Source organism: Anolis carolinensis, chromosome 2, assembly GCF_035594765.1.
Source record: "Anolis carolinensis isolate JA03-04 chromosome 2, rAnoCar3.1.pri, whole genome shotgun sequence".
NCBI lineage: Eukaryota > Metazoa > Chordata > Lepidosauria > Squamata > Dactyloidae > Anolis > Anolis carolinensis.
The window spans coordinates 109,426,940-109,441,416 of record NC_085842.1 but is presented as its reverse complement, the minus strand read 5'-3'; the positions used below and the strand labels follow the sequence as shown (position 1 = coordinate 109,441,416).

The 14,477-nt window shown below is 38.7% G+C and overlaps 1 protein-coding gene across 2 annotated transcripts in view; it reads left to right on the top strand.

The window, feature by feature from the left end:
• aff4 (ALF transcription elongation factor 4) overlaps window positions 1-14,477 on the top strand; it is an 80,983-nt gene that overhangs the window by 56,257 nt on the left and 10,249 nt on the right. For both annotated transcript variants that reach the window (XM_062970390.1, XM_003217383.4), the window contains 8 exons: window positions 1,961-2,887; window positions 6,915-7,003; window positions 8,709-8,946; window positions 11,197-11,294; window positions 11,888-11,951; window positions 12,097-12,233; window positions 13,152-13,223; window positions 14,041-14,134. In XM_062970390.1, coding sequence (XP_062826460.1) covers window positions 1,961-2,887; window positions 6,915-7,003; window positions 8,709-8,946; window positions 11,197-11,294; window positions 11,888-11,951; window positions 12,097-12,233; window positions 13,152-13,223; window positions 14,041-14,134 — 1,719 coding nt within the window. The remainder of the gene's footprint in view (window positions 1-1,960; window positions 2,888-6,914; window positions 7,004-8,708; window positions 8,947-11,196; window positions 11,295-11,887; window positions 11,952-12,096; window positions 12,234-13,151; window positions 13,224-14,040; window positions 14,135-14,477) is intronic.

The following is a 14,477-nucleotide window of genomic DNA, read 5'->3' as shown; positions in this document are numbered from 1 at the left end:
GACTGTTTTAACTGTTTTAACATTTTAGTTCATTGTATAACAGTGTAACGGCATCAATTGCCACTTGTAAGCCGCCCTGAGTCCCCTCGGGTGAGAAGGGCGGGGTATAAATAATCGAAATAAATAAACAAATAAATAAATTTGGAGCATCTTGCTCAAAGTACCCTGTAATTCAGTGAAAGCCAATCACAAGATGCATACGTGCCAGTAGGCAACCAGTTTCAAGGCAAAATGCTAGCATTGAGAAATAAGGTAATGATCCCTATTACATACTCAGAGGACTTCCTGGCAATGCATCTTGTTGACCATGTAAGTACAAACAGTCCTCAAGTTACAAACAAAATAGGTTCTGTAGGTATTTGTAAGTCAAAACAGGTACTTGATTTTGAAAAATTGGCTTGTGAAAACAGAATTGGTGATAAAGCTTCAGTTGAGACAACTTTTCCCATGATACCTCTTTCAGGAGTGATTTTCCCTTCCTAGGATTAGATTTCCTCTCCCTGTTTTTCTTGCCCCCATTCTTAACTATGAGTTGTTTGTAAGTTGGATATTTGTAACTTGGAGACTGCCTGTATACAAAACATGTTGAATACTAAACACATCGAAAGAAGCCACACCTTACTGTGGAACTTCCAAGAACCTGTGTCTTTGCTGCTGCGTTTTCATAGAGTAGGGTGAAGTGGGTATTACGGCTCAGTCACAGTTGTGCTAGAATTCTCCGTTTCTCCCACCGTTTTGTGGGCATCTTTTTATTTCTATCTTCGGTGAGAAGGGAAAGGGGTTTGAAGGAACCAGAAGTCATACTGACTTTCAATCGGCCATCAATTCATCTGCTGAAACATGCAGATTTAGGCTGCATTTGGGGGGCATGTTGGGGAAGGTTTGATTGATCATGTTTGCATCACAATATTTTATAATACGAGGGCTATCCAGAAAGTAGATTACGTTTTGGAATTAAAAATGAACAAAGTATAGGAGAAAACATTTACCATATGCAGTTGAAAGCCACACCCAAATACCACTTCTCAGCATAGTCACCATTCAAATCTAGGCACTTATCATAGTGATGAAGGAGCTTTGCAACTCCTTCCCCACAAAACTCTGCCGCTTGCGTCCTCAACCAGCTTGTTACCCCTTCCCGCAGCTGTGCAGTGTCGCCAAAATGCTGCGTTGCCAGCCACGCCCCCATTGTTGGAAACAAGTGGTTGAGGACACAAGCGGCAGAGTTTAGTGGGGAAGGAGTTGCAAAACTCCTTCATCGCTATGATAAGTGCCTAGATTTGAATGGCGACCATGTTGAGAAGTGGTATTTGGGTGTGGCTTTCAACTGCATATGGTAAATGTTTTCTCCTATACTTTGTTCATTTTTAATTCCAAAACATAATCTACTTTCTGGATAACCCTCGTAATTGTTCTGGAAGGAGGATTAAAATTGAGAACTATATGAAGTTTCCCCCTTCCTTTGTTTTTCTATATCTCAGGAATAAGAAAAGGAAATACAATACCTTTTTGTCTCACATACCAGAACATTTAGTTGTCTCTCTGTACATCAAACAATTTGTTCCATTTCAAGGCAGATGGGCAACCAAACATGTGAGCAGCACAACAAGACTTACTGTTTCAGGTCCTAGGTCAAGAAAACGTAGCACATTTTGGCAACCCTCTTGTTCCTTTTTATATGAGGTCTTAACTGAGAAAAGTACATACTTTGAAATTAACATTGCTTCTGTGTTGTATTAGCTGTGAAGGACTGAGGAACATTCCCACCATCCCAAATCTTAAAGGCTATTTTTTGCAGGGCTGGAAAATGTTAACATTTTTGACTATGGCTTCTCGTGTATCCTATGTTGGCTATGGGATTCACTGAGTTGTTGTCTAAAGAGTTGTAGCTCAGTAGCTACCCAGAAGGTGAAAGAAATGTGACATGTTCATTTCAGACTTTCTTTTTTTCTTTCTTTAGCCTGAGCCGCCTCCTACAAACAAGTGGCAGCTTGACAACTGGCTGAATAAGGTGAATCCCCACAAAGTGTCGCCAGCTTCCTCTGTGGACAGTAACATCCCATCAACACAAGGCTACAAAAAAGAGGGTAGAGACCAAAGTGGCGGGGGTGGATATGCAGATCAAAGTGGTTCTAAAGACTCCATATCTTCCATTCCCGGAAGAGATTCAAAACCTAGCCAGAAAGGTTCAGAGAGCAACCGTGGCAGGCAAAAGTCACCTGCTCAGAGTGAAAGCATGACACAGAGGAGAACTGTAGGTAAAAAGCAACCCAAAAAGACAGAGAAAGCTTCTGTGGAAGAGCCCAGAGGAGGCCTGAAAATAGAAAGTGAAACCCCAATGGAAATGACAACTAGTATACCCTCAAACAGGCACAAGGCTGCCACAAAAGGCTCCAGAAAGCCAAATATAAAGAAGGAACCCAAATCATCCCCTCGGCCTACGACAGAGAAAAAGAAATGCAAGGTTGCGAGCAAGTCCACCCAGAAATCTAAGGAATTCATCGAGACCGACACCTCATCCTCTGACTCTGATGAGAATGAGAGCCTTCCTCCTTCATCACAAACCCCCAGATATTCTGAGAGCAATAGGACTCCTGTTAAACCCTCCATGGAGGAGGATGACAGCTTTTTGAGGCAAAGAATGTTCTCTCCTATGGAAGAGAAGGAACTCCTATCTCCGCTCAGTGATCCTGATGAAAGGTATCCCCTTATTGTGAAGATTGACTTGAGTCTGTTAACTAGAATACCAGGGAAGCCTTACAAAGACACAGACCCTTCAAAAACTGAGAGGAAAAATGTATCTGAGAAGCACCCAAGGGAGCCCCAGAAAACATCTTCTGCTGAGAAAAGCTCCAATAAGGGCAAGAGAAAACATAAGTTATGTCAGGTTAGTCTTCAATCTCAAATTTTGTTCTTATTATCTAAATCCCTAAAGTAGTATTTAAACCTGGTGGCTTTTTTGTGTTATTCCAGGACAACCAGTTGTTGTTGAAAACAGATGAGGGGTGCATGTGCACAAGCACATAATTGAGACTGTTTGTTCCATGACTTTGTGAAGCACATTTGAAATACGATGATACTGCTATTTATTCTAATTTGATTTATGATTTTATGCTCATGTTGTTACCATAGTATGAAGGCTGAGAAAAGTTCCTAATTATTAATATTGACAGTTGTAGTTCAGTTAGTAGCCTGACAGAAACATGTGTTGGTACTTGCCTTATATTAAACATATGGATAAGGCATCTTTCTGTATGCTGAATTAGAGTCCTAAAGTTGTCAAGTGATACCTTCTATTTCCATAGATTGGTTTAAATGTACGTATGGTAGTACTATGTTGGTGAATGGGGAAAACGTGGTCAGTCTGCTTTGGCTTAGGCTTGTATCGGACTGCTTGTGCCTGGTTGTACCTGTCTCGGTGGAGTAAATGGATGGATGGATTTGCTGTTACTTGTTTCTCGTATCTCCACAAAATCCTAGAACAGATCCCCTGTGTATAATGGGAGTTGTACTATAATAGCTTTCAGAAACGGGCAATTTGCCCCATGCCCTCCTGCTTCCAATCACCATTATGCCCTGAAACATATAGCACTGTGGGCTATTCATATAATAGCCCAGGGGTCCTCAAACTTTTAAAGTAGAGGGACGATCCCTCAAACTGTGTTTGAAAAAAAAACATTTGACTATAGTTTGAAAAAAAATGAACAAATTCCTATGAACATTGCACATATCTTATTTGTAGTGCAAAAAAGTGAAAGAAAAATACAACATTTAAAATGAAGAATAATTTTAACCAACATAAACTTACCAGTATTTTAATAGGAAGTGTGGGCCTGCTTTTGGATTATGAGATTGTCAAGTTACTAGGGTTGCTGTTCTGTCCCTTCAAGTCATTTCAGACTTAGGGACCTGACAATAGCCTAAATGAATTGATACCAGATGAGGGTTTTAATGTATTGAATGTTTAATTGTGTTTTTTTATTGTATGTCATGTTTTTGCTTTTTATATGTGGGTTGCCGCTTTGAGTTCTGAGCTGGGAGAAAAGCAGGATAGAAATAAATAAATAATAAAGTTTAGGGCAGGGGCCAGGTAAATGGCCTTGGAGGCCATTAGTTTGCAGGACTTAGTTTGAGTGCCCTTGCAATAGTCCAAAGTAGAACTTCGTGGCATAGTTCTGATGGGGAGCAGGCAGAGATAAGGCAAGCATACATGGAAAAACAGGATATCCTAGTCTTGTTGCTCACAAGTTAAACCTTCAGTGTCCTATTTGGTTTAGTCAATTTTCTCATGGCAGCCTAGTAAAAAGGATCTTTTTTTCTATTTTACTAGTCTACTAGTACTGAATTATGTATGCTGGATTGTCAACATGGGTTGGGAAGTTCAGGTTTCTAGTTTTTACCTCTAAAGTAAAATAAGCTGATGCCAGTTAAATGTTGTTTTGTTTATTGTAGTTTCCTGCATCTTTGTGATTTGATGTTTGTTTTATTTGAATTGATGATCCCTGGGTATCAGTAAAGTGAGTCTATGTGTCTCAGGTTAGCCATAGTTTTGCCTGAATTTCAAAGTTTCTTTGAACATCTTGGCTCATGCATAAGCTTGGAACCAGAATTTTCTTCTTTCAGTGAGATTTAGCTGATCAGAAGCTTCCTGGTTTGATTGCTCATGTTACAAAATGATTGTAAGTGCTTGCAAAAAGCCCATTTGTATTTCAGGTTATGAAACCAAGATTTGATGGTCTGAATCAGATCAGTCCTTGGCTCAAGTAATGAATGCATTAGAATTATGCAGTTGTTTTTCCAGCTTTAAAATTTACCTACAGTTTGCATATTTAACTGAAAAAGCCATTGTTACTTTTGACAATTTTTGCCAGTACTATTTTTCCTGTATGGCAAGAGAGAATTTTGAGGCTGAATTTAAGACTATCCAGTGAGCTGTTTGCTTAAACTAGATCAGAACTTTTGGAATTGTATGCACAATACAAAATTGCCCATTTCCCAACATTCACTGACAATATAAAAGGCTCATAGTTGATTGGAAATATCTCAATTGTACATACATAGGCTCTTCTTTGTAGGTAGGCACTGTGCTGAATTTCTGGATATTGGGGAAAGAACTGAACCAGTAAAATGTGTGGTGTCCCCAGTTGGGGCACCAGGTGGAACTTCCATTCTGTCCTCCCTACCTAGTGCAGAGGTTTCAAACATGTGGCCCTCTACATGTTTGGGCCTCCTATCTCCCAGAAGCCCTAGCCAGTTTGTCAAATGACCAGGAATTCTGGGAGCTGAAGTTCAAAACACCCGGAGGGACACAAGTTTGACACCACTGGTTTAGAGTAAATGTGTGTGGAAGTACTAACCATAAAGGACTGTAGTCCGAGCCATTTGTCTTCACATGTGCAAGCATGCACATACCACCCTACTTCTAAAATTGCTTGCCAAACTTCAGATAAAATACCCATAGTAGTATCCCTTTATCTTAATTTCATTTTCATTACATAGCTTACTTGTTTCTTCATCTGGTGACATTCACAGTATTTGTACCAAATTAATGGACACAGAAGAGTAATTTTGTGCTTCTGTGGTTATCAGAAGACTAAGACATGTTTTATAAAGAGGATGTTTACAATGTATTACTGCATTCATACCTAAAAAACAGTTCTCAAAGCAATGCAGTGCTTTTGGATGCCTTAAACCTACACCTGTTGATAAACTCTATAAGCTAGCTGGCATTGCCCCTCCTGACGTGCGACGAGAAGTTGCTGCTAACTGTGAGAGAAATAAGGTCGAACATTGTGAAAGCCACCCACTGCATGACTATCAGCCTCCTCCCACCAGACTCAAATCAAGGAAGGGCTTCATGAGAACCACCACTCCTCTTGATGTTCCCCCAACAACAGCAAGGGTGTCCCTCTGGGCAGCTAAACCAGGCAATCCCAACTGGATGGCCCCCCATGAGGGTCTGCCTCCAAGGGCAAACCAAGAATGGGCAATTTGGAAGTCACTAAACAGACTGAGAAGCGGAGTGGGCAGATCAAAAGACAACCTGGTAAGATGGCACTACCTGGAGGAATCTTCCACCCTGTGTGACTGTGGAGCTGAACAAACAACTTCTCATATGTATGCTTGCCCACAATGCCCTGCCTCATGCACGGAGGAGGAGTTGTTTAAAGCTATGGACAATGCGATTGCTGTTGCCCGCTTTTGGTCCAAAACTATTTAGATGTTTGTGATTCCTTTATTTTATTAAACTTATTTGTTATGCAATGCTTTTGACAAGAAATAAATAAAAGTTCTCAGAGCAGTTAATAATAGACAATTTAAAAGCATTGCGAACAATAAAAAATAAAATAACCACAATCATAACACAGGTTTAAAAGGCAAGATTGATAGATGTCTCTTCACAATCTTAAAAGCAATGGAACGGGAGCTAACTACATTTTCAAGCTGTGCACGTCCCACAATTTGGAAGCAGTACAGAATACAGAATGTGTTTGTGTCTTTTGTAGTACTTACTAACTAGTATAGTAAATAGTAATAAATCCCCATCTGTTTTAGTAGGACCATTTACTAAGGCTTTCCTGTCAACCTGACAAGACCAGTGGCGGTTTTGACAATTGAGTATAATGAAAGTAAACAGAGCAATCATGTTTTTGCATTTATTAAACATTTTAAGTTGCACTGTAGCCGGTAGCAATATGGCGCTTGCAGTGTACTTATGTCTTCTGTTACCACTGATAAATCTTGCTGCCAGAAACAATTGTGTAGTGCTTATTCACATAATGTTTTTATTGCTTACTCTTTAGTGCTGTGAATAGTGTTTAAATTCATTGCAGTAGACTACAAAATATCATTACAGTCGCTGTGGAATCATCAGACATTGTTCCAGTGGTTCTTATGTGGTTGCTCTGTTTTAGAATGCAGAAGAAAACCGAGGCACTGAAAGCAAGAAAAGTAAAATAGAAGAAAAGACTTCTTCAGTGCATAAAACTTCCAGTAATAGAGAGTAAGTACCTTCTATAATTTCTAAGTGGAAAAGTGTACTGGAGGGGATTTTTTCAGGGACATGGAGCTTTTCCACATAGCATTTCAAACACAAGAGGTTCTCATATAGAGGTGATGAAAACCATTGCTGATTGGCGGACAGTTTAAAAAATTCTAATTTGGGGTTGCAAAATAGACTTCTTGGAAGGGAAGATTAGAAATAAAATGTATGCTTCATATAAACTGCCATGGTGAAGTGTACCCATCACATGTTTAACTTTGGAGGGTTTAAATTGAAATGTTTTGATTCTGTTAAGGTTATTGATGGGAAAAACTTCGCCAAATGTGTGGGAATGTGTGCACTTCTGCTTCAGGGAAAGTATTTTCTTGTTTTGGGATTCCATACACACTGCTTGTGATTGGTTTGGAGGCTTGGACTCCTCATCTGTCTTATACTCAGTTTCTTGGCTAAGTTGGGTTTTTTTTTGGTTTTTTTGTTTTGTTTTGTTTTTTGGATTAACAAATTTACTTTTGTATTATTTTTATACGACTGGCATCAGTTTTATGAATGTTCCTCCAGAAGTCATTCTGGGATGGCACATAGAACATGATGTCAAAGTCTGAAATGCACACATGAACAGAAAAAAATACATTGGAATTGTGACTAATTTATTGCCACTGTCATTCAGAGGTGAAACTGTCGGCACACTATTTAATACATCTGAGTGGATTGCCAGGGCCAGAGACGGTTGACCCAGGTTTCGATTTAATCCAAAGTCAATCATTTGGCTATCCTAGGGCCCTTCCACACAGCCATATAACCCAGAATAGTAAAGGTAAAGGTTTTCCCCTGACATCAAGTCCAGTCGTGACTGACTCTGAGGGTTGGTGCTCATCTCCATTTCTAAGCCGAAGAGCCGGTGTTGTCCGTAGACACCTCCAAGGTCATGTGGCCAGCATGACTGCATGGAGTGCCGTTACCTTCCTGCCGGAGCGGTACCTATTGATCTACTCACATTTGCATGTTTTCAAACTGCTAGGTTGACAGGAGCTGGGGCTAACAGCAGGCGCTCATTCCGCTCCTGGAATTTGAACCTGGGACCTTTTGGTCTGCAAGTTCAGCAGCCCAGCCCTTTAACACACTGTGCCACCACCAGGCCCCTAACCCAGAATATCAAGGCAAAAAAATCACATAATATATGATTTGAACTGGGTTATCTGAGTCCACATTGCCATATATTCTGGTTCAAAGCAGATAATGTGGGATTTTATTCTACTGTGTGGAAGGGGGCCTTAGAGATGTAATACAATGGTCTTTTGGTAGTAGTTAGGGGTGTCACCTTTAACTTATTGAAATTTGACTAGCTGCATAGGTCTTGGGGGCCACAAGGAGAATAAATCTTTCAGAATAAATCTTTCTGCTCCCTCCTCACTTTTTATGGTTCAAGAAGCTGTTCCTTTGATTCAGAGAGTGATCCTGAAAAACTGGGATGATGCTTGCCAATATCTTGAATTTGCGCAATGGGAGTTACTTTTGTGGTTCTTTAAGAGCAGCCTTCTGCTCAGTTTGCATGTCTTCATTTAGTAATGTTTCAAATATTATGTGAACCATTTTTTTCTCCTTTTCAAAGTGAAATATATAATAATTTAGCAGCTAGTGAAAGAAAAGAATGAAAATCTATTTTATCTATAAGTCTGACTGGGATGATTTTTGTTTTGGGGGCCAGGTCATCTAAACAGAGTGGTGTTAAAGAGAAGGATCTTCTCCCATCTCCAGCCAGCACACCAGTTATCCAAAAAGATTCAAAGCAAGAGCATGGGTCTCGTAAGAGAACTGTCAGTCAGTCGTCTTCTTTGAAATCAAGCAGTAACAGTAATAAGGAGAGCAACAGCAGCAGTAAAGGTAGCTCATCTAAACAAAAGAAGACTGAAGGGAAAGCTCCAAGTAATACTAAAGAAACAAAGGTAAGGAGGGTAGTTTAAACATGATTTCCCCTTAGAATCATCAAGTTGGAAGAGATCACAAGGCCACCAGGTCCAGCCCTTGCTCTGCAGAATGCATAATTCAATCAGCTCTGTTTAAAGACCCCCAAAGAAGCAAAGTCCATCACCCTCTGACACAGTCTATTCCAGGTATGGGCAAACTTTAGCCCTCTAGGTGTTTCGGAATTCAACACCCACAATTGTTGAAGTCCCAAACATCTGGAGGGCCGAAGTTTGCCCATGCCTGGTGGATGGGGGAGTAAAAATCAAAACAAAAACTTTGGTCCTATCTTTGTTCATGTTAGTACTTTGTTGTCATTTTTGTGAAGCCAGACATATAAGCCTTTTTATTAACCCATTTGCTGAGTAAAGCATAACAGCTGGATCACACTAATTTGTCTCAGACTGATACTGTATGGATCAGCTTGTGATACATCCCTTGATATCTGTTAATGCATCACATATGTCTTAAGTAAGGAAGGAAGGAAGGAAGGAAGGAAGGAAGGAAGGAAGGAAGGAAGGAAGGAAGGAAGGAAGGAAGGAAAGTAAGTGTGTGTACAGCTGTACAAATAAGTTCTCCCAGGCAGTCTGGAACTCCAGTGTTATTAGGGTTCCAAATACATTGATACTACTGCCCATACTTGCAAAGACTTTACCCTACAGACATTCATGTTAATCACAGAAATGTCAGAGGATAAGGTAAAATATAGGGTGCTGGAGTATATGTGGCCTCATTCACCTGATGAGTTTTTAAATCTAAATAAAGTTATAAATTGACAGCATAGGATTTTTCTGATTGTAGGTCTATATGGTTTGGAAAATTAGTTCAGTACACTAACAGAATCTCTTAAAATGAATTTAATTTGATGTAGATAACACATTTGGTGTGTTAAATTGTAGTAACTTCATGAGATCAAAGATAGAAATCTATCTGAATTTTAGAAGCCTTTATTTATCAGTGGGCAATTTTTAATTAATCAGAAGGTTTTTCTCATAGGTGAATTGGAAAGAAAGAAAGTCATTTATGCCTGGGGCAAAACTGTGTAGAAACTAGGACAGTGGGAGGATCTTAGGAAGTAAACAAGTAGCCAAATCTTTCACCAAGAAATATGGCTTCAGCTTCTCAGAATCTAGGATTTTTGTGAGTAAAGTTAGCCAGAGCAGTGCCTTCATTGGGAGATTTTATACACAGGGCAGAAGTTAATTCTGGCAGATTTTTGTAAAATTGCTACATTGAATCATGCCAGGACCACTTTTTAATTAAAGGTAATTAGTATATTCCCATAGTTTTGTTGGGTTTTAATAATTCTCCTGACATGTGTAATCTTGCCATGTTTTTATTAAAACGGTTCTCTGGTCATTTCACTTCCAGGGTTGAAATCTTTACCTACTACAGATGACTAACACATAATATGATTTCTCTATTTTTCAAAGCTCTCTAGGGCTGTTTCAGATGCCCTAGTGCTGTATTTTATTATGTGGCTGGGGGAGGGGGGGCCTATAAGTACAAAAGGGAAAGATTCAACTGTGATGAGAAAAGACACAAACTTGGAGGACCAAAGAGGCATTAAAATCCCAATGCTGAAGTTGGCAAATTACATCTCTGATTTATGTTAGCCTCTATCAGGTGGGGGGAAACAAGAGAATTAGAAGAGGATAGAGATAAATACTAGTTGCTAGAGAGAGCTTTTTGGGAAGTAATGCCAAGTATAAGGATGGTGGCCATATTAAAAGTTTGGCCTAGAGTTATTTTGCATTCCTGTTTTGTAGATTTTTTTGTAAGAAATAATTACATTGAACATGGAGAGCAAAATGTCTTTGATTGTGTGCTGTGCAGTTAAATAATGGTACTATTCAACCTCCACTCAGGCATCCGGCTGCAATTTGATCTTTCTTGCTTAGCTCTACAGCATAGGTTGGAACAGCACTGCCACTGGAAACCTGTCAAGAGCTCCACAGTTAGAAGTATTAAAGCGTGCCAATTTAGGTATTAACTAAGTAACATGTGGTCTCTTAATTAAATATCTTCCCTGTTCTGTATTTTGAATATGTAGTTGGGAGTATGGCAGCAACTGTGTCTGTTAAGCTATGTGTGTGGTAGTCTTGAATAATGATACACATCTGGGTTGTAACTATGCAGTCTACATTCAGAAAGTGAAAACAAGCACTGTGAGCATTTGTTTTCTAAGAATTGTTATCTTAACTAATAGGGATTGGTTTTTTTTCCTCAAGGAAAAAGCTTTAAATAATACTTCCAGCTGCCCTTCTGCCTCTTCCGCAACTGCAGATAGTTCAAAGTCTCGCAGAGCAAAGATGGTATTTGATGACAGGTGAGAAGAAAGATGGAAACCAAGCAATTGGTCTAGTACACATTTCTACTAATATCTCTCTGTAGCCCACTTTACTGTTTTTAAGGGGAGTGATTTGGATCTGAGGCTAGGGGAAAGGTAAATTGATTAATAATTTGCTTTTTCTGATATGTTCATTTGAGTACCTGTGTACTATTTTTCTGAAGAGTTTTAAAAAATTGGCAGGTTTTTTGTGATGCTGTAAATCCCTCTCTGATAAATGCATTATTTTCTAGCATTAGAGAGGGACTTTTACCTTGAGTACATGCTAATATGTTAGTATGGTCGCATGGCATCATAAATGAAATACATCACTCCATTTTAAGGGGTTTGTTCTGCTCTGTGACAGTCTGAATTGTTTTAATTTTTAAAATGATAAAAACATACCTGGGGTATTGTGGGACAGTTTTTCTTTTTGGTTCCCTGGACTGCTTTTGACTTTGGAAAATTATGGATCTGGGTCCAAATCTTAAAACAGCTGGGAGGATTAAAATTGTGGGGCAGGGATCTGCATGGGTCTATGGAATTCATCCTCTGCTGCTGCATTAATGTAACTGTCATTTCCATTGTTTCAGAACATATTCAGCAGATCACTACTTACAACAGGCAAAGAAGTTGAAGCATAATGCTGATGCATTGGTAAGGAGAAGTCTAATCATGGCCTGTTGGTGATGTTGCTTGTTGTCCTGCCTTGACATATTCCTTTAAAAACTATTTCTTTTGACTGCAGCAAACCTCCCATGTAATCCTGGTTTGGTTTTTAAAAGTGTTTTTGTTTCTTCAGTCTGACAGATTTGAGAAAGCAGTGTATTACCTTGATGCCGTGGTGTCGTTCATTGAGTGTGGGAATGCATTGGAGAAAAATGCTCAGGAATCAAAGTCCCCATTCCCCATGTATTCCGAAACTGTGGAGTTGATCAAGTAAGTGATGCAGGACAAGCAAGAAATATGGTATTTTTAACTGTTAGGCTAAAAAATAAGTAATAGTAATCTCATGTGTAAAAGTGATGGCCTCCTCCTTTATATCCCACCTGATGATGGGACTCAAGACAGCTAGTAAAATGGATAAAAAATACCAAAATCAGAATAAAAGTATAAATATACAATTAAACAGGATTTTAAAACCCACATCACATTAACAGCCCAACCCTCATCAGTTTGTAAAGCTTTGGTGGAACAAATGTGTTTTTTTTTTCCTGCCGCCGGAAAAAGAGCAAAGATGCGGCCATCTTGGTCTTCCTTGGGAGGGAGTTTGAAAATCTTGAAGCTCAAAGACAGCTTTTCTTCATCTAAGCCGTGGGCTCATAAAGGGATATGCCATCTTTTAAAAATACAGTAGAGTCTCACTTATCCAACATAAACGGGCCAGCAGAACGTTGGATAAGCGAATATGTTGGATAATAAGGAGGGATTAAGGAAAAGCCTATTAAACATCAAATTAGGTTATGATTTTACAAATTATGCATCAAAACATCATGTGATACAACAAATTTGAAAGAAAAAATTGTTCAATACGCAGTAATGCTATGTAGTAATTACTGTATTTACGAATTTAGTACCAAAATATCATGATGTATTGAAAACATTGACTACAAAAATGCGTTGGATAATCCAGAACGTTGGATAAGCGAGTGTTGGATAAGTGAGACTCTACTGTACCTTATAACATATATTGGTCAGAAATGTTCTTGATATGCTTTATTATGGGAGTAATAGCAAGCTTTTTGTGAACTGTATTATAGATATAGCCCATACATTACATCACTTTCCACAAATGGAAAATGAATAACAACTGGAGTTTGTACTTCTCAATCATTTACTATTGTTGTATTGTTGCAGGTACACTATGAAACTGAAGAATTACTCTGCACCAGATGCAACGTCTGCAGACAAAAGGCTAGCAGTACTATGGTAAATATATACTGTATTTAATTAGCAGGAGTAAAACAGCTAACAGAAGAATCTGTCTGCGAAAACTTTTTTTAATGGAATAGACAGTAAAAATAAAACACAACTTACTATGTAGTACAGTATTGTGCCTCCTTCTGAGATATCAGCAGGATTGAGAATCTTTTGGGAGGTGCTCAGCATAGATACAGCTCATTTAGAGCCGCCTGAGGTATTCTTGCTGAACACTCAGCATTTCTAGATAAGGCAGGCAGCAACCACCCTTGCCCTCTGGATATCATACTCAGCCCTTAAGGGATTGCAGGCCTTGGAGCCAAATCTGCCCCTCTGAGATCCCAGTTTAGTCCCTGGGGCTTTTGTAGATTACTATCCTCCCTTGACATTGTTGCTTGATTGCTTCCTATCTTTGTACAGATCTTTTTTTCATTTTAAATTGAAAAGCTTCTCAAAAGCTTTGTTACTGGCAATAAGTGCTTCGGAGGATTTCCCAGTCCTCCACAGCTAGATTGAGAAATGGGGAGGGGGATTACTCTTCTTCTGGCTCCACTAGAAATAATTATTTCATAAGCAGAAGTCCACCAATAGATTCTGTTCAAATTATTTAGGTTTTAGAATTTAGGTATCAGAATTTTGTGAAATAATTACTAAGGATGACTTTAATCTTCATTGAAATTAGCCCTAATTTCTATTACTTTTAACTATTCTAAAATCCCAGTGAAAATGCATTGCTTGTTTGCCAGAGGAAAAAAAATGTGTTTTTTTTCTTGGTTAGTTATTTCTAATATGGTATAATAACTGTTTATTTTTTTTTACAATATAGTCTTAGATGCCAGTCCCTGTTGTACTTAAGACTTTTCAAGCTGAAGAAAGAAAGTGCATTAAAATATTCCAAGACACTAACTGAACATTTGAAGGTAAACAATTTAAGTGTATTTAAACAAAAACATCCTAGTAATGTTCGATCTAGCTGGACTATAGGGTTCACTCTCTGCTGACCAGGATTTCACATTCTCTGGCTTCTTATTTATTTATTTATTTATTTATTTATTTTACTTCATTTCTATCCTGCTCTTCTCACCCCGCAGGGGACTCAGAGCTGCGTACAACATACATCTAGGCAAAAATTCAATGCCTCATTATACAAAGCAAATAAAACAGCCTAAAATCAATAGAAAAAATCAACATATAAATAAAATTTAAAATTATTAACGTTAAGATATTAAAACATAAAAACAGCATCTAGATACACCCACTAAG